The sequence below is a fragment of the Ranitomeya imitator genome, chromosome 5, assembly GCF_032444005.1.
Source record: "Ranitomeya imitator isolate aRanImi1 chromosome 5, aRanImi1.pri, whole genome shotgun sequence".
NCBI classification, from domain to species: domain Eukaryota; kingdom Metazoa; phylum Chordata; class Amphibia; order Anura; family Dendrobatidae; genus Ranitomeya; species Ranitomeya imitator.
Genome location: NC_091286.1, coordinates 404,019,110 through 404,038,185, shown reverse-complemented (window position 1 = coordinate 404,038,185; position 19,076 = coordinate 404,019,110). Strand labels below are relative to the sequence as shown.

Genomic DNA, 19,076 nt, shown 5'->3' with positions numbered 1-19,076 from the left:
AGTTAAATTTTGGTCTCATCACTCCAAATTACCTTATTCCAAAAGTTTTGAGGCTTGTCTCTGTGCTGTTTTGCATATTGTAGGCGAGATACTTTGTGGCATTTGCGCAGTAATTGCTTTTGTCTGGTGACTCGACCATGCAGACCATTTTTCTTCAAGTGCCTCTTTATTGTGCATCTTGAAACAGCCACACTGCTAGTTTTCAGAGAGTCCTGTATTTCAGCTGATGTTATTTGTGGGTTTTTCTTTGCATCCCAAACAATTTTCCTGGCAGTTGTGGACGACATTTTTGTTAGTCTTCCTAAGGCTACGTTCACATTTGCGGTGCGTCGGGCGCAACCACGGCGACGCATGCGTCATGCGCCCCTATACTTAACATGGGGGCGCATGGACATGCGTTGTCTTGCATTTTGTGACGCATGCGTCTTTTTTGGCGCAAGCGTCAGGGCGCAGAGGACGCAGCAAGTTGCATTTTTTTTGCATCCAAAATCGGCCAAAAAAGGACGCATGAGTCACAAAACAATGCGTTTTTGCATGCGTTTTGCGTTGCGTCGCCGACGCAACACACAACAACGCAAATGTGAACGTAGCCTTACCGTGGTTTTATTTTTACAGAGCCCCTGATTTTCCATTTGTTAATCACAGTTTGACCACTGCTGACTGACATTCTCAATTCCTTGGATATCTTTTTGTATCCCTTTTCTGTTTAATACAGTTCTACTACCTTTTCCCGTAGATACGTTGACAATTCTTTTGCTTTCCCCATGACTCACAATCCAGAAACGTCAGTGGTTGGATAAAAGATGCAAGAGTCACTCATCTTTTATGCAGACATACTGATTACAAGCAAACAGGTCACAGATGAGGATGTTACCTTTAGTAGCCAGTCAAACCCATTTGTGTCAACTTCTGTGCATGTTATCAGGTCAAAATCACCAGGGTATGTGAACTTTTCATCAGGGTCATTTTGATGTTTTGGCTTGTCATTATGATTTATAAAGAGAAAACACAGTAGTGTGACAATAAATGGCTTCACCCAACCACTAACCATGAGTGGAGAAAAAGTTTGTGTTATCATTCATATTCTCTTAAAAAGGCCAAGAAAGCAAAAATTCTGCTGGGGTATGTAAACTTTTCAGCACAACTGTACCAGGATTAAGAGCGGGGCCATGCATACCAGGATGGGGGATGAGGGGGCCATGCATTCTAGGATAGGGATGAGGGGGCATGCATTCCAGGATGGGGATGGATATCCAGGATGAGGTGGCCATGTATACCATGATAGGGATGAGGGGCCATGCATACCAGGATGTGGGATGGGAGCCATGCATACCAGGATAGGGATGAGGGGTCCATGCATACTAGGATAGGAATGAGGGGGCTTTACGTACCAGGACAGGGATGAGGGGGCCATGTATACCAGGATGGGGAAGAGGGGACCATGTATACCAGGATGGAGATGAGGGGACCATATGTACCAGGATAGAGGATATTAGTACAGAATTGACCACATTTTTGCTTCAATTTTTTGCTGATAGATGCTACTTCGCAGGCAGCGCCATTTTGAGAGATTTTTTTTTTTCTGAAAAAATTTAGATCACCAACTAAAATAATTAAATGGACATTATAGTTGTGATCATACTACAGTGCAGGCGCCTTCCTGCTGAATGTGAATTTTTTTTCAAAACATTATATTCAGTATGCAAAATAGGGGGCAGGTCACTGAAGAATCAGTGATCTGTCATAAGCCATACAGATAAATAGCTAATCAGAGCACCACATAAAGACCCCCCTCCCCCCGCAGGCCCGCCCCAAAGCACGAGAATCTCATTAACTAAAAAAATGAAAATCAAGGTTAAACAACCACAAGATGGATTTCATCAACCAAGGTATTTTAATAAGTATAACGGCACCAACATGACATTGTCTGTAGGTTACTCAGCACAATCCTGCTGACAGGTTCCCTTTATCATCATGTCCTCCATTTGAAATTTATTTTTTCCAAAACTGAACTTGCTTATGTTCCCTCTCTCTACTATCCTATCTAAACTTGATATTTCCATTTCAATATATGGAACTATTGTAATTCTTAAGCAGCATGCCTGCTGTTTTGGGGTTATATTTGAGTCAGAGCTTTTCTCCACACCCTACACCCAATCACTCACTTGCTTATGTTTCCTGTATTTCAAAAATATCTCCAGAATCTGCCCTTTTCTTACTTTTGAAAATGCAAAACTATTACTGTTACTGATTCATTCTTGTCTCAATTATTGCAACTCACTACTAATCAGTTTTTCTTTCACTAAACTCACCCCTCTCCAATCTGTCAGGAATGCAGCATCTAGGTGCATATTTCTCTGCAGTCCCTACACAGATACCTGTACCATGTGCCAGTGTTTACACTAGTTGTCCATCTGCTACAGAACCCAACATAAGCTCATTGATACTTAAACATTTCAAGCTTTTGCAGACGAGCAAACACCTATTTTTTAATTGTTGAAGTATGAGTTCCTTTGTAAAATCTGATATTTTGTACATTTATCCTTTGAATTGTCAAGTACTGCAGAATATGTTGGGACTGTATAAATAAAGAATATGTTTTTATTCTTTGATATAAAGCATATTTAGCTTTTCTGCAGTGAATTTAGTGAATATCCTATATTATGTTGCTACCAAGATATGTACATAATGCAAGACATACAGTAACTTTTCTTCTCTGCAGGGTGTTTGCTTTTGGTCTTGGTGCGAATGTGCATCACAAAATACTTGAGAGAGCTGCCAAGTTAACCAGGGGAACCGTAGAACTGCTTTCTGAAGGAGAAAGACTACATCCCAAGGTAAGTTCGAAGTGTGGTTTTCTTTCTGATAGCATGTACAGTAAAATTCCTTGTACTTGCTAATCTGCTGATTTCAATTCATAGCTGATTAAATCCTTAAAGAAGGCACTGGAGCCAGTTTTAAGTGACATCACTATTGACTGGTACATGCCAGAAACTATGGAGGCCCTGCTCACCCCCAACGACATTGCTCCACTTTATCCTGGTGACTCGCTCATTAGCTACTGCACTTTATATAATACTGCAAGCTTCAGAAGTAAGAAAGGACCAGTGAGTATCAGACTTGATGAAATGCATGTTCTAGTCTCTAGCTTTCAATTTATTTCTATGGGTCACTACTATGTTTCAGACACGTGTGGCAAGAGGAGGATCTCTTAGCTCAGTTTTCCAGTCTCAGGAAGAGTCTCAGACCCAAGGGACTACAGATACAAGTTACCAGAACCCATCTACTGGTATGGAAGATGTGGAACGAGCTTTACAGGAGATTTCACAAGAAATCTCACTGGAGTTCTCTGCATGGAGTGAAGATCCAGAAAGAACTGAAAGCATTGGTAGGCAATCCCCTGGTAGATGGTTGACTGTGGACCTTTAAAATTTTATAAAGTGCATATTATTTAATATGGTTATGTAGTAACCTTTCTAGTTGAGTTGCGTTCCCAAAGGAATAAACATTCACTGTACTTTTCTACCTTGTGATAATTTACTTTAACAGGGAGTGACAAAGTACTTGGGAAAAATTATCCAACAGTTCAAATATGGATATTTAGGTTTTGTTTGTTTTTTTACACATAACCATAGCATGAATCTATTGTCTCCAACTAATTACATTATCTTCTTTAGGTGGAGATGGAGCGCAAGTAAGTGATATAAGGAAACGGATTGTACGTTCCTCTTACGTCCAGGAACAATATATGCTCACTCATTGTTCTGTTAGCACTGAGGCAACTCAAGCACCAACACAACCTTCCATGTGCAGTGACCACACTCGTGCAACTAGCCATGGCTCTACTAGCGGCGAGTCAGTAGGTTCCAGAGAAACTGTTTCAGGAGACTGTGTAATGTCTTACTCTAGAAAAGTCTGCAATCAGGGAAAGAAGAGTATTTCGCAGAATGAAGGAATCGGTGCACTCAACCAAAGCTTATCTCCATCTTGTAAGGTAAGATGTCATTAATTACATTTTGGACTTGCTATCTTTAACAAGTTAATGTTTGGAGAATATAAACAAATTTAGAAGTTTTATGCCAACAGCATGAAGTCTATAACTGTGTCCCTTGCCAACAGGCTACAGTAACACAAAGCACAGAGGAACTGGTCCGAAAAAAAGCTCTTATTCATGCCACCATGTCTGGACGCAGTTTCTCATCCCCCCACGGAGAATTGGATATGCTTCGATTACGCACTGTCTTGGAAAAAGTATCACAGAACCTTGATTCTGAAGATGTTAATGCAAAGCACACAGAGGGACTATGTGATTCCTGTAAGTAAATTTCTGGATGAAGATGGTCATAAATGATAAAAAGAAAGCGCATACTTCTTGGGCGCTGATCTCTAAAATATAGTAGAAGCTTTAACAAAGTATTGTGACAAAAATAAGCATGTACAAATTGTATCCAGTTTAGTTAAAGGGAAGGCACCGCGTTTGTAGGTCATTAATAAATCACTGTAATGCAGCATAATATGCTGCTATAAGCAAGTTTGAAATGCATGTGAAACAGATTTCATGTGTTATATGAGTTTAAAGAATGCACTGGGGGCTGACATCTTGGTTTTGCAGCAGTAGCAGGGCACTATCCGTGTCAGATTATGGCACCCCATGGACATAGGGTCAGCGTCGGTCTATTATCTCCTATCTCTAACATTGTAGCAGCATTAGCAGTGAGCTGGGCACGCCTCTGTGGGCTGCACAACTCACTGCTGTAGGTGTGACTAGCTGCCATTTTATTATAGCCCTGTGCTATCTGCCGAGCTCCACTTACTCTCTATCGCAGGACAGAAGAAGCCCTCACTGCTCCTCTGTACTCCAAGCAGGCACACATCCTCTGCTCCTCACACGCTGCCCTGTGTGCTTCTTCTGCTGTGTCTCTGCCTTTCCCTCACACACAGTCCCTGTGATCTCCGGTAAGCTGCACTCACAGCCTGCAGAGAGGGAGGTGACACCTGGAGAGAAAGAGCAGGGCAGCTGACAGGACAGGGATTAAGGTGGGGGAAGGGGGATGACAAGAATGTTATTCGCAAAATATGCTGCTGAGCCCACTGTGTTCTGCTCCTCTGTAAACAAGCTGTGCCTCTGATGCAGTAACTGCTGGTGATAGCAGGTCACAGGGCAATCACACACAAAATGGTGCTGCCCTGTGATGCTACTCTTCATTCTGCCCCAGGGATATTGGACCACCCAAAAGGGGAGGGAAATGGTGATGTCAGCAGTTACTGCCCCAATTTTCCAGCAAGTAAAGTAAAGCTGCTAAATCTTACTATAGCTGCTTGAGGTCTAAGGGTATGTTCACACGTTCAGGATTTCCATCCTTTTTTTTTTTCAGGACAGTTTTTTTAAAAACTGCAGGTCTTGGCAGAAAACGCAGGTCCTTTTTTTGGTCCTTTTTTGATGCGTTTTTTGATGCGTTTTTTGATCCTTTTTTTATGCAGTTTTCTATGCAGAGACTGTGTGTTTCCTGGGAAGCTTTTTAGGGCTAAAATGGCTGAAAATACCCTAACCCTACCCCTAACCCTACCCCTAACCCTACCCCTAACCCTACCCCTAACCCTACCCCTAACCCTACCCCTAACCCTACCCCTAACCCTACCCCTAACCCTACCCCTAACCCTAACCCTACCCCTAACCCTAACCCTACCCCTAACCTAACCTTAGTGAAAAAAAAAAAAAAAATTCTTAATTTTTTTATTGTCCCTACCAATGGGGGTGACAAAGTGGGGGGGGGGTGTCATTTACTATTTTTTTTATTTTGATCACTGAGATAGGTTATATCTCAGTGATCAAAATGCACTTTGGAGCGAATCTGCCGGCCGGCAGATTCGGCGGGCGCACTGCGCATGCGCCCGCCATTTTGCAAGATGGCGGCGCCCAGGGAGAAGACGGCCGGACGGACACCGGGACGCCGGGTAAGTATAAGGGGGGGAGATTAGGGCACGGGGGGGGCATCGGAGCACGGGGGGGCGGGATCGGAGCACGGGGGGGCAGCCACACTCCGCCCACGCACTTCCGCCCGCTCCCCCGCACTTCCTGCTGCAGCGGTTCTGCACATCAAATCGCAGTAAAACCCGCAGATATATTTTTGATCTGCGGGTTTTACTGCGATTTTGACCTCACAATGGAGGTCTATGGGTGCAGAACCGCTGTGGTTCAGGAAAAAGAATTGACATGCTCCTTCTTTTTTCCCGCAGCTATTCTGCGCGGCTTTTTACACGAAATTCCGGATCATGTGCACAGCAGTGACTGTTTTCCATAGGGTTACATTGTTATGTACCCTGCATGGAAAACAGCTGCGGAACCGCAGCGGCAATACCGCTGCGGTTCCGCAGTAAAAAACGCACTGTGTGAACATGGCCTAAAACGGAAAATGCTCCCCCTAGTGGTAAATATGTATATTTGTAGAAAAATATATAATATTTTTCATATAGAAATGTTTGCAAACAGTGCAAACATTGCATTAATAAATTTTAATTACTATTTTAAGCTTAATTTCACAAAAAAACAAAATACAAGAAAACTGGTGGCACCTTCCCTTTAAACCTCACAAATATTTATGGACCCAACTTTGGTTTGTTCCTTTATACAGAATTTTATAAATTTGGCTTAAAAATTATTAGTAATACAATTTTTTCTTTTTTAAATTTCAAACTACCATATCAATAACTGTTGAAGTACTAAAACACTAGTAACACATTATTACAGTATTAACATATCATATTATTTATAACATGATTAACAGAACACTTGAAAAAGTAACAAGAAATTTAAATAAATCTTTGCTTAGTATCTTCCTATATTGCAGTATACCTGGGCCTCAGTGTGCTGGGGAAAATTATCCCCCCTGACGTCTGTCCTGATTTGTAGATCCCATTTTGTGCATTAGATTGATCAATCTATCTTCCAAGTTGTCGGAGAGCATCAGATAAAATGTCATAAAAAGTTAGTATGATATAGACTATCTTAATAGTTTTCTAATGACTATTTTATTCTGTTATTGCTTTTCCATTGCTTCTATTCTCCATTATTCAGTGAATGGTCAGCTTCCTTCTCCTGCACAGCTGGATTGGGACATGCTGGTGGATGCACAGTATCTTTTCTCAGCATCACCAACTGTGGATACAACAAATACGGGCTCTGGGTTCAGCAATGAATCTGGTTGGCAGTGCCGAGCTGTAATCCATGGTTATATTGGAAGCAGCAACCATTCCTGGGAAACAACAATAAGCCTAGAGACACTTTTGAATAGTGCTGGAGAGGATTTTGGATCAGATACAGAGAGTGAAAAATCTTATGACCTGCACCATTTGGCTGCGCATTCTGTGATCCAAGACAATGAGGAATTGGCCTGGAGAGAGTCCGACATTGAACACGGTAACAATTGCCTTCTACAATCTTGCACATGCACATGTCTAGTAATTTCATTTTATGTGTTTATCATCTAACTTTATACAAACTTCTATTGTAGGTTCTTCTCGACGCTTCCGATTAAAAGCCATGCAGACCAGCAAATCTTGTTCACAAGCCTCATTTTTTACTTGCCACATGCCTATAGACCCAGATACCCAGGATGAATTTCCAGGTCAAACGATTGTGTGTAGAGGTAAGGAATTGGTACGAAATATAGTGATTTCTAAAATTCATGTCCTAAGAGATGGCAAAGAAAACCCCAAAACATCTGTGTGCTGGCCTTGGATATTAGGTGGACGCAGTAGAAGAAGTGGCAGTTCAAACTCTGGGAAGTGGAGTGTGGCAGATAACCGACACTCAGAATGCATGGAAGACACATTCGAAAATGCAGGTAACTGGAAACATCCCTATACGTAGCACAAATGTCCATCCATCGTGTCATGGAACACTGAAATGGTACTTTGTCATGCATATTTTTTTGCTTTTACTTTCAGTTCTAGTGAATATAGAATATTTGAAGAACATATGTATTGTTAAGCTGCAATTTCCTCCATTCAATAAATAGGAAGAAAAGGGTTAAACTGAAGCTTTTAGGGTATATTCACTCACAGCACATTTGTTACAGATATTTTAGTGACAATATCCATTATTATCTGAATGGGATTGTTCTATGCACATGCCATAAATATGTAAGGTTTCAAAACCCCTTTCACACTATCAGAAAGGCATATTGTAAAGATGATGTAGCCACATGCCATTTGTGATTATTTGAAAATGTCAACAAATTACTAAAATCATACTTGGGGTGTGTTTCCACGGTCAGGAAACGCTGCATGTTTGACACTGCGTACAGCCGCAGAGTCAAACACGCAGCGTCCAGATGTTACAGCATATTGGAGTGGATTTCATGAAATCCCATCTCCACTATGCGATAAAAGACGCAGGCGGCAGCCCCGCGTAAACGGACATGCGGCTCGTCTTTACAGAACGTGGCATGTCTGTTTACAATGCGGCGAAGCTCCGTCAATTTACCATAGACTATCATTAGATGCGGTAAAACCGCAACTAATGATTAGTCTCATGCGTAGTAACTGCGTAAACGCAGCTTACTATGCATGTCTACTAATTTAAATAAGGTCTTACCGGTCACACCGGCGGAAGTCTGCGTCTACTCCAGTTCTAACGATAACTTAGCTTACCACGAGAACTGCCATGCACATGACCGGGGGTTATCTCCGGTCACCCTAGGCTAGTTCTCACGGTCAGCTGACCGTGAGAGCTAGAGTGTAGGTGATCGCCGAAGATCTGCGGTGGTCATCTACAAGCTCTGCTATGTCTGGATGTCTGGCATCCAGATGTAGCAGAGCTGGACTCTTCGTGGGACACTCGTTATTAAGGACTGCGTCGGACCATGGAGTATACTGTTGGTTTATTTATTTATTTTTTTCAGAAGATCAATGGCTTCACTTGGATTATTAGTGTAATAAAGATGGGAAAACTGTGTGGTGTTTTTATTTCAAGAAACACCAAATAATATCCCAACGAATAGCCCGACGAAGCATTCCATTGCGAAACGTGCGTCAGGTGTGGTGGGTCCTCGGGTGCTCGCACATGGTAACTATACCGTTATTTATTATGCATTTATGGCGCACATCCTAATGGTTTAGTGCACTTCACTTGTGCCTATATGATTTGAGATTACTTACCAGCATTTTATCTATTTTACACATATTTTTACATGTGTTAAATGCACAGTTATTTGGTATATATTTATTGTTTGTATCACAGTTATTTTGTTTGTTTTCTTGTTTATTACAATGTATGTTGCTAATATTATAGTTGCCCCTGAGTGAGTCCCACCTTTTGCTGCTGCACTGGTGACTACTGCCCTGTTTTATTCTTTTTATATATATTCAATAAAGTTTGTACTTTTTATATATATTTGGTGGTCCCCTTTTTGTGAAGGTTTTTCGCTGTGTTTTTATTTCAGTAAAATACTATATTTTGCATGTGTGTGTTTTATTTATTCTTTACCAACTATAGGATTAGTAATGGATAGGTGTCTTATTGCCACCTCTCCATTACTAAGCTGGCTTAATGTCGCCTTATTATTCAAAGGTGACATTAACCCCTTATTACCCCATATGCCACCACTACAGGGCAGCGGAAAGAGAGAGGCTAAGAGGATTACAGATGCGCCATTTCTGGGGCAGCTGGTATTTGTAGCCAGGGAAGGGGGGCAATATCCATAGCCCCTCTCTAGGCTATGAATATCAGCCCGCAGCTGTCTGTGTAGCCTTTCTCGCTATAAATTATAGGGGGGACCTCACGTCGGATTTTTTTGGGTCCCCCTATTTTAATAACCAATAAAGCTACGCAGACAGCTGCGGGCTGATATTCATAGCCTGGGAAGATCCATGGGTATTACCTGCTTCCCAGGCTATAAACACCGGCCCCCAGCTTTACCACTCTGGACTTGAACATTGTGCGGGAGCCCACGCATTGTTTTCCATTTAAAAAAAAAAATTAAACAGATATTGCAGTTAAGGCCGGGGTCACACTTTCGAGAAACTCGCACTTCTATACCCGGCACTGCCGCTGGCATTCGGGACCGCAGTGTGCGGCTGCATTTATTTCTATGTAGCTGAACACTCCGGTCCGAATGCCGGCGGCAGTGCCGGGTATGGGGGTGCGAAACTTGTGCGAGTTTCTTGTAAAGTGTGACCCCAGCCTAACACAGATTTTTTTTTTTTATAGAATTATATATCTCATTCCTTCTAGCTATAGATACGGAATAGATAGAAGGAATGAGATTGATAGATGGATGGAATGAGAGACAGATCTATTTATCTATAAATCTGTCTATCTCATATCTGTCTGTCTATCTGTGTGTGTAATACAGTGTGGGTTGGACAAATGTTAGGAGGTTGGACCAGAGATGACATCACAATTTTTTTTTTGTTTGTTAAATAATATATCTTTATTTAGCTTACAAAAAACTGCATACAAATCTGCATGAAAAAAAACGCATCAAAAACGCAGGTGACGTGCCAGTGACCTGATGCAGATTTTACCTGCGTCAAATACTGAGCCATTCCTGACCGTGGAAACATACCCTTAAAGTAAAATTTCTAAATTAAGTTAATATGTAGCAAAACCTATTCCCTTAAAGTGCAGCAGTTCAATTCTACACATTTTTCTTGGTAACAGGTGTATCTCTAATTCCACCATCCTCCCCACCAGGAATAGCATCTGAAAGTGGCTTGGAGAAAATGGGAGGCCATGAAGGTGGGTTTACAAAGGGGACATTTATAATGTCACACTGTATATTTTGTGCCATCTGTACTCTCATTTGGAGTACAGATGATGGCAGTGAAACTGTCAGCTGAGCACCAGTGTGTCACTTAAGGTACCTTCACACATAACGATATCGTTAACGATATCGTTGCTTTTTGTGACGTAGCAACGATATCGTTAAGGAAATCGTTCTGTGTGACAGCGACCAACGATCAGGCCCCTGCTGGGAGATCGTTGGTCGCTGAGGAAAGTCCAGAACTTTATTTCGTCGCTGGACTCCCTGCAGACATCGCTGGATCGGCGTGTGTGACACCAATCCAGCGATGTCTTCACTGGTAACCAGGGTAAACATCGGGTTACTAAGCGCAGGGCCGCGCTTAGTAACCCGGTGTTTACCCTGGTTACCAGCGTAAAAGTAAAAAAAACAAACACTACATACTTACCTACCGCTGTCTGTCCCCGGCGCTCTGCTTCTCTGCCCTCCTCCTGCTCTGGCTGTGAGCGTCTGTCAGCCGGAAAGCAGAGCGGTGACGTCACCGCTCTGCTTTCCGGCCGCTGTGCTCACAGCCAGAGCAGGAGGAGTGCAGAGAAGCAGAGCGCCGGGGACAGACAGCGGTAGGTAAGTATGTAGTGTTTGTTTTTTTTACTTTTACGCTGGTAACCAGGGTAAACATTGGGTTACTAAGCGCGGCCCTGCGCTTAGTAACCCGATGTTTACCCTGGTTACCCGGGGACCTCGGGATCGTTGGTCGCTGGAGAGCTGTCTGTGTGACAGCTCTCCTGCGACCAAACAGCAACGCTGCAGCGATCGACATCGTTGTCGGTATCGCTGCAGCGTCGCTGAGTGTGAAGGTACCATTACTCTGGGGAGAGATTGTGCTGATAAGCAGGTGAGATAAGACAGGTGCTGACTTTCACTGCCATCATTTGTATTCTACAAGAGTATGCTTTTATATCAGTGAGTTGAGAGTATATTTGGATGTGACAGATTTGTTCTAGAAATATCAGTAATTACATAGTAACATAGTTATTAAGGTTGAAGGAAGACTTTAAGTCCATCTAGTTCAACCCATAGCCTAACCTAACATGCCCTAATGTGTTGATCCAGAGGAAGGCAAAAAAAACCCATGTGGCAAAAAGTAAGCTCCACATTGGGGAAAAAAATTTCTTCCCGACTCCACATACGGCAATCAGACTAGTTCCCTGGATCAACGCCCTATCAAGGAATATAATCTGTAACATTCTACTTTTCAAGAAAGGCATCCAGTCCCCTCTTAAATTTTAGTAATGAATCACTCATTACAACATCATACGGCAGAGAGTTCCATAGTCTCGCTGCTCTTACAGTAAAGAATCTGCGTCGGTTATTCTGCTTAAACCTTCTTTCCTCCGGACGTACAGGATGCCCCCTTGTCCCTGTCTCAGGTCTATGATTAAAAAGATAATTAGAAAGGTATTTGCACTGTCCCCTCATATATTTATACATTAAAATAAGATCACCCCTTAGCCTTCGTTTTTCCAAACTATATAGCCCCAAGTGTAATAATCTATCTTGGTATTTCAGACCCCCCAGGCCTCTAATAACCTTGGTCGCTCTTCTCTGCACCCGCTCTAGTTCAGCTATGTCTTTCTTATACACCGGAGACCAGAACTGTGCACAGTATTCTAAGTGTGGTCGAACTAGTGACTTGTATAGAGGTAAAATTATGTTCTCCTCCTGAGCATCTATGCCTCTTTTAATGCATCCCATTATTTTATTTGCCTTTGTAGCAGCTGCCTGACACTGGCCACTAAATGTGAGTTTGTCATCCACCCATACTCCCAGGTCTTTTTCATTGACGGTTTTGCCCAGAGTTTTAGAATTGGGGCTCCTTTTCATTTGCGAGAAATACGTGCAAGTCTCGCAGGTTAAAACCAAGCTCTGGCGCCGGCACTTCAGAGCGGAGCGTTCGGCTGCATAGCAATACATGGAGCTGCACGCTCCGCTCCCAAGTGCCGGCGCCAGAGCTTGGTTTTAACATGCGAGACTCGCACGTATTTCTCGCAAGCGAGTCTTAAGCACATAGTTACACATCTTATTACTTCTGCCCAAGTGCATGACCTTACATTTATCCCCATTAAAGCTCATTTGCCATTTATCAGCCCAAGCTTCTAGTTTACATAAATCATCCTGTAATATAAAATTGTTCTCCTCTGTATTGATTACCCTGCAGAGTTTAGGGTCATCTGCAAATATTGAAATTCTGCTCTGTATGCCCCCTACAAGGTCATTAATAAATATGTTAAAAAGAGGGCCCAATACTGACCCCTGTGGTACCCCACTGCTAACCGCGACCCAGTCAGAGTGTGCTCCATTAATAACTACCCTTGGTTTCCTATCCCTGAGCCAGCTCTTAACCCACTTACACATATTTTCCCCTATCCCCATTATTCTCATTTTGTGTGGCACCGTATCAAAAGCTTTTGAAAAGTCCATATACAGTACGTCCACTGGGTTTCCTTGGTCCAGTCCGGAACTTACCTCTTCATAGAAATTGATCAGATTTGTCTGACAGGAACGGTTCCTAGTAAACCCATGCTGATATTGGGTCATGAGGTTATTCCTCTTCAGATACTCCAGCATAGCATCTCGTAGAATGCCCCCCATATCTATCAATTTGGCAAACTTATTGGGGGTGTGCCAGATCAGGACTAGCCTCCCTGGCACTCTTCCCTCTAGCTGGCCATCTGTCACCCAGCTTGCTGCTTCACTGTCCTGCAGCTCCATCCTACCATCCCCCCTCATCTATTCCATTGAGCGTCTGCTCAGTGAGCAGAAGACTCCTTTCCATATTGTCAATGGATCTCAGCGTTTCCAGCTTCACATTTAGATCCAGAATCTGGGCTTCCAAATGCACAACGTGCTCACATCTCGCACAGCAGTATGCACCTTCGACGGCTGCTCAAGGATTGCATACATGTGGCAAGATGTGCACTGGTTGGCATTAACAATAGTGGAGCATATTTCCTAATGGGGATTGCACCAGACAGAAAAGTTAAATAAATGCAAAGTATTAATAAAATACAGATAGCAATTCAGTAATTCCTCCCTTGGAAACTCCCTGAATCCAAAGTCACTGAATCTCAAGTCGCACACTTACCGCCGTTCGCACTTACGCTCAGTTCACACTTGCTAAGCTGAAGATTTAAAGAGATTTTTTTTCTTTTTCCCCTCAGCAGCAAACCACCTTGCTGTTCAATGCACTTCCAAAAAGCAAATTGTTCTATTCATCTGGAGTTTGCCGAGATCGAGGCACATGCTACTAAAACAAACCTACTTCTGGCATTGATTTTTCATCTGCAAAAATGTCTGAAAGAAATCTGCTTCATATACTCTTATGGGGACTGCCTGGTTCATCATGTGATTTATTAATGTAATGAAAAAAATATTAGAATGGCCACAGTACTTTCAGAGAACTTGATCTCATGTTCAAATTATCAAATAACCCCCCAAATTTTGTCATACCACCTTCCCCTAAAAAATCACTTTGTTTGTGGGGCAGCAAGCCATTGAACAATGAGTAGAGCCACGTATGCTGGGCAGTGAATGAAAGGTTGTTTCAGTGCCTATAGTACTGGAGGAATTCTAATGATGAACTGCCCATTCAAAAAGATGGATGGCAAGTTACAGAGCCATAAGTATTGTGAAAGGTCCTGGACATTAGACTGGTGTGTGCACAAAAAGCAGTTTTAGCTGCTTGTGTGTGCGTCGATGGGACAGGGCAGCAAGATCATGCGTTTCCATTATGGGAAAGGACTGGTATGCTTTCATTTTGTGTGTAGATGACTGAATGGAGGTTTATGGCTGGATGTGTTTACATTCATTTGCAAAGATAACTAACAGTGTATGTTAAACTCTGTTTTAGGGCAAATTATTAGCCCACGTATTTCACAAAAATCATCAGATACTTCTTTAATTTCAAGGTAAGGAGCAGACATCATTTGATGCATTTTGACTATTGGACCATGGCTTTGTTTGATTTTAATAAGTAACCTTTTCCCGTCTGTCTGTAGGGTTGGTGTTGGTAAAAGGAAAATCCGCAGTTTGTCTGGAAAATTATCCCCTTTGAAGCCATGCTTAACTGGAGATAAAGAGCCAAAATCTGAACGTATAGTACAGGACTACCTACCTCTGGTAAGTTTTAAAACTCTCCCCATTGAAAATACATGTACCCTTAGGTGCAGACTGAGTATGCCACCCATATGGTAGACTCGAGAGAAATAGCTGGTTAATGACTATGCATGGCCATTTGTTAAAGCACAGATTCAGTATTGCTGATTGCCTTCCTTAAAAAATAAAATAAATAAATATATATATATATATATATGTGTATATATATGTATGTATATATGTATTTATATATATATATATATATATATATATATATATATATATATATATATATATATATATAGCAAAAGTTTGGACACCTTCTCATTTAAAGATTTTTCTGTATTTTCATGATTATGAAAATTGTACATTCACACTGAAGGCATCAAAACTATGAATTAACACGTGGAATTAGTCATGGCCAAAAGTATTGACACCCCTGCAATTCTGTCAGATAATACTCATTTTCTTCCTGAAAATGATTGCAAACACAAATTACTTGGTATTATTATCTTCATTTAATTTGTCTTAAATGTAAAAACACAAAAGAGAATGAAGCAAAAAGTAAAACATTGATCATTTCACACAACTCCAAAAATGGGCCAGACAAAAGTATTGGCACCCTCAGCCTAATACTTGGTTGCACAACCTTTAGCCAAAATAATTGCGACCAACCGCTTCCGGTAACCATCAATGAGTTTCTTACAATGCTCTGCTGGAATTTTAGACCATTCTTCTTTGGCAAACTGCTCCAGGTCCCTGATATTTGAAGGGTGCCTTCTCCAAACTGCCATTTTTAGATCTCTCCTCAGGTGTTGTATGGGATTCAGGTCTGGACTCATTGCTGGCCACCTTAGAAGTCTCCAGTGCTTTCTCTCAAACCATTTTCTAGTGCTTTTTGAAGTGTGTTTTGGGTCATTGTCGTGCTGGAAGACCCATGACCTCTGAGGGAGACCCAGCTTTCTCACACTGGGCCCTACATTATGCTGCAAAATTTGTTGGTAGTCTTCAGACTTCATAATGCCATGCACAGGGTCAAGCAGTCCAGTGCCAGAGGCAGTAAAGCAACCCCAAAACATCAGGGAACCTCCACCATGTTTGACTGTAGGGACCGTGTTCTTTTCTTTGAATGCCTATTTTTTCTCCTGTTAATTCTATGTTGATGCCTTTGCCCAAAAAGCCCTACTTTTGTCTCATCTGACCAGAGAACATTCTTCCAAAATGTTTTAGGCTTTTTCAGGCAAGTTTTGGCAAACTCCAGCCTGGCTTTTTTATGTCTCGGGGTAAGAAGTGGGGTCTTCCTGGGTCTCCTACCATACAGTCCCTTTTCATTCAGATGCCGACGGATAGTACGGGTTGACACTGTTGTACCCTCGGACTGCAGGGCAGCTTGAACTTGTTTGGATGTTAGTTGAGGTTCTTTATCCAACATCTGCACAATCTTGCGTTGAAATCTCTTGTCAAATTTTCTTTTCCGTCCACATCTAGGGAGGTTAGCCACAGTGCCATGAGCTGAAAACTTCTTGATGACACTGTGCACAGTAAACACAGGAACATTCAGGTCTTTGGAAATGGACTTGTAGCCTTGAGATTGCTCATGCTTCCTCACAATTTGGTTTCTCAAGTCCTCAGACAGTTCTTTGGTCTTCTTTCTTTTCTCCATGCTCAATGTGGTACACACAAGGACACAGGACAGAGGTTGAGTCAACTTTAATCCATCTCAACTGGCTCAAAGTGTGATTTAGTTATTGCCAACACCTGTTAGGTGCCACGGGTACACAGGTGCTGTTAATTACACAAATTAGAGAAGCATCACATGATTTTTCGAACAGTGTGAATACTTTTGTCCACCCCCTTTTTATGTTTGGTGGGGAATTATATCCAATTTGGCTTTAGGACAATTCTTTTTGTTTTTTTTTTTCATTTAAGACCAATTAAATGAAGATAATAATACCAAGTAATTTGTGTTTGCAATCATTTTCAGGAAGAAAATTAGTATTATCTGACATAATTGCATGGGTGTCATTAAGTATTATTATACTTAATTTCAGTTGTTTCACACTTTTATGTCGTCTTTTCTAGATTCTTCAAAGTAGCCACCTTTTGCTTTGATGACTGCTTTGCACACTCTTGATGAGCTTCAAGAGGTAGTCACCGGGAACGGTTTTCACTTCACAGGTGTGCCGTCAGGTCTAATAAGTAGGATTTCTTGCCTTATAAATGGGGTTGGGACCATCAGTTGTGTTGCGCAGAAGTCTGGTGGATACACAGCTGATAGTCCTACTGAATAGATTGAATTAGAATTTGTTTTATGGCAAGAAAAAAGCAGCTAAGTAAAGAAAAACGAGTGGCCATCATTACTTTAAGAAATGAAGGTCAGTCAGTCCCAAAAATTGGGAAAACTTTGAAAGTGTCCCCAAGTGCAGTGGCAAAAACCATCAAGCGCTAAAAAGAAACTGGCTCACATGAGGACCGCCCCAGAAAAGGAAGACCAAGAGTCACCTCTGCTTCTGAGGATAGGTTTATCCAAGTCACCAGCCTCAGAAATTGCAGGTTAACAGCAGCTCAGATTAGAGACCAGGTCAATGCCACACAGAGTTCTAGCAGCAGACTCATCTCTACAACAACTGTTAAGAGGAGACCACAGTCACCAGACCTGAACCCAATGGAGATGGTTTGAAGGCAAAAGGGCCAAGCATCTCTGGGAACGCCTTCAAGATTGTTGGAAGACCATTCCCGGTGACTACCACTTGAAGCTCATCAAGAGAATGCCAAGAGTGTGCAAAGCAGTCCTCAAAGCAAAAGGTGGATACTTTGAAGAACCTAGAATATAAGACATAATTTCAGTTGTTTCACACTTTTTTGTTAAGTATGTAATTCCACATGTCTTAATTCATAGTTTTGATGCCTTCAGTGTGAATGTACAATTTTCATAGTCATGAAAATACAGAAAAATCTTTAAATGAGGTGTGTCCAAACTTTTGGTCTGTACTGTGTGCGTGTGTATATGTGTACTAGATGGTGGCCAGATTCTAACGCATTAGGTATTCTAGAATATGCATGTCCATGTAGTATATTGCCCAGCGCCAGTCTGTGTGCGGTGCATGCGGCAGCTTCCGCTCCTAGGGTTGGTATGAGCAGAGGACCTGTGATGACGTCGCGGTCACATGACCGTGACGTCATAGAAGGTCCTTCTCGCATAGCATCCTTGGCACCGCAGCCTGCCGCTTGCACTGCCGAGGACACCGCGCACGTCGGAGAGTGAGAATAACGTTTTTTTTTTATTATTATTATTAGTAACATTAGATCTTTTTACTATTGATGCTGCATACGCAATATATAATATTTGGGTGCTCATTATTTTCTTGTCTGCTTGTTATCATGTATGTAAGTGTAATCAGTGCAGTAACATATTTACAGGCCTGCCGCTTCTGGTATCAGCCCCACTCCGGCATCACGTGACCGGCTCTTTAACCTGCTGTATCTCTCTCATTAACCTGCTGTATCTCTGATGGAGCAGCAGTCACAATCTCAAGTCTATAGGACTCAGACTGAAGCTACAGGGCCTCGTTCTAAATTTTCATAGACTTACATTGAGAACGTTCAAAAGGTGACCTCCGCGCCACACTGCAACCATGGCGTGATTCAGCAGGTCACAAATGCAGTGATGTAGTGCTGAAGTGGGGCTGATTTCACAAAGGACAGAGGCAAGTGAGAATATTGGCAACACGAATTACACTCACATACATGATAACTAGCATATCGGAAAATTAAAAAAATCCTCATGGGAGTGTGCCTTTAATTCTCCTTGCTCAGCTGCGACAGTGGGGAATCTGGTAGTCTGCTACTTGGCAGCAAGTGAAGTGCAATGGCCAGAGTATTACACTGTGTTCCAAATTATTATGCACAAAGAGTTTAGGAGTGATAAGGTTAGAATTTTTTTGTTTGTCATTTAAACTCATTGATGGTGATGTGTGTCAGGGCTCTTTATATCACTGAAAGCAATTGCAGATACCTGTGCAAATTAGTTTGGCAGGTGTGTCCAAATAAAGGCAAGACTACTTAAGAAGGCTGTTCCACATTATTAAGCAGCCTACATTTTTGGCCAAAATGGGAAAGATAAAGGATGTGTCGGCTGCTGAGAAGCAACAAATTGTGGAGTATTTAGGTCAAGGC

The 19,076-nt window shown here is 42.0% G+C and overlaps 1 protein-coding gene across 2 annotated transcripts in view; it reads left to right on the top strand.

Annotated features, from left to right (window-relative positions):
* VWA5B2 (von Willebrand factor A domain containing 5B2) overlaps window positions 1–19,076 on the top strand; it is a 92,361-nt gene that overhangs the window by 68,460 nt on the left and 4,825 nt on the right. For both annotated transcript variants that reach the window (XM_069726959.1, XM_069726958.1), the window contains exons 11-21: window positions 2,723–2,837; window positions 2,922–3,107; window positions 3,187–3,388; window positions 3,678–3,994; window positions 4,120–4,315; window positions 7,076–7,417; window positions 7,512–7,646; window positions 7,746–7,844; window positions 10,664–10,741; window positions 14,656–14,713; window positions 14,804–14,924. In XM_069726959.1, coding sequence (XP_069583060.1) covers window positions 2,723–2,837; window positions 2,922–3,107; window positions 3,187–3,388; window positions 3,678–3,994; window positions 4,120–4,315; window positions 7,076–7,417; window positions 7,512–7,646; window positions 7,746–7,844; window positions 10,664–10,741; window positions 14,656–14,713; window positions 14,804–14,924 — 1,849 coding nt within the window. The remainder of the gene's footprint in view (window positions 1–2,722; window positions 2,838–2,921; window positions 3,108–3,186; window positions 3,389–3,677; window positions 3,995–4,119; window positions 4,316–7,075; window positions 7,418–7,511; window positions 7,647–7,745; window positions 7,845–10,663; window positions 10,742–14,655; window positions 14,714–14,803; window positions 14,925–19,076) is intronic.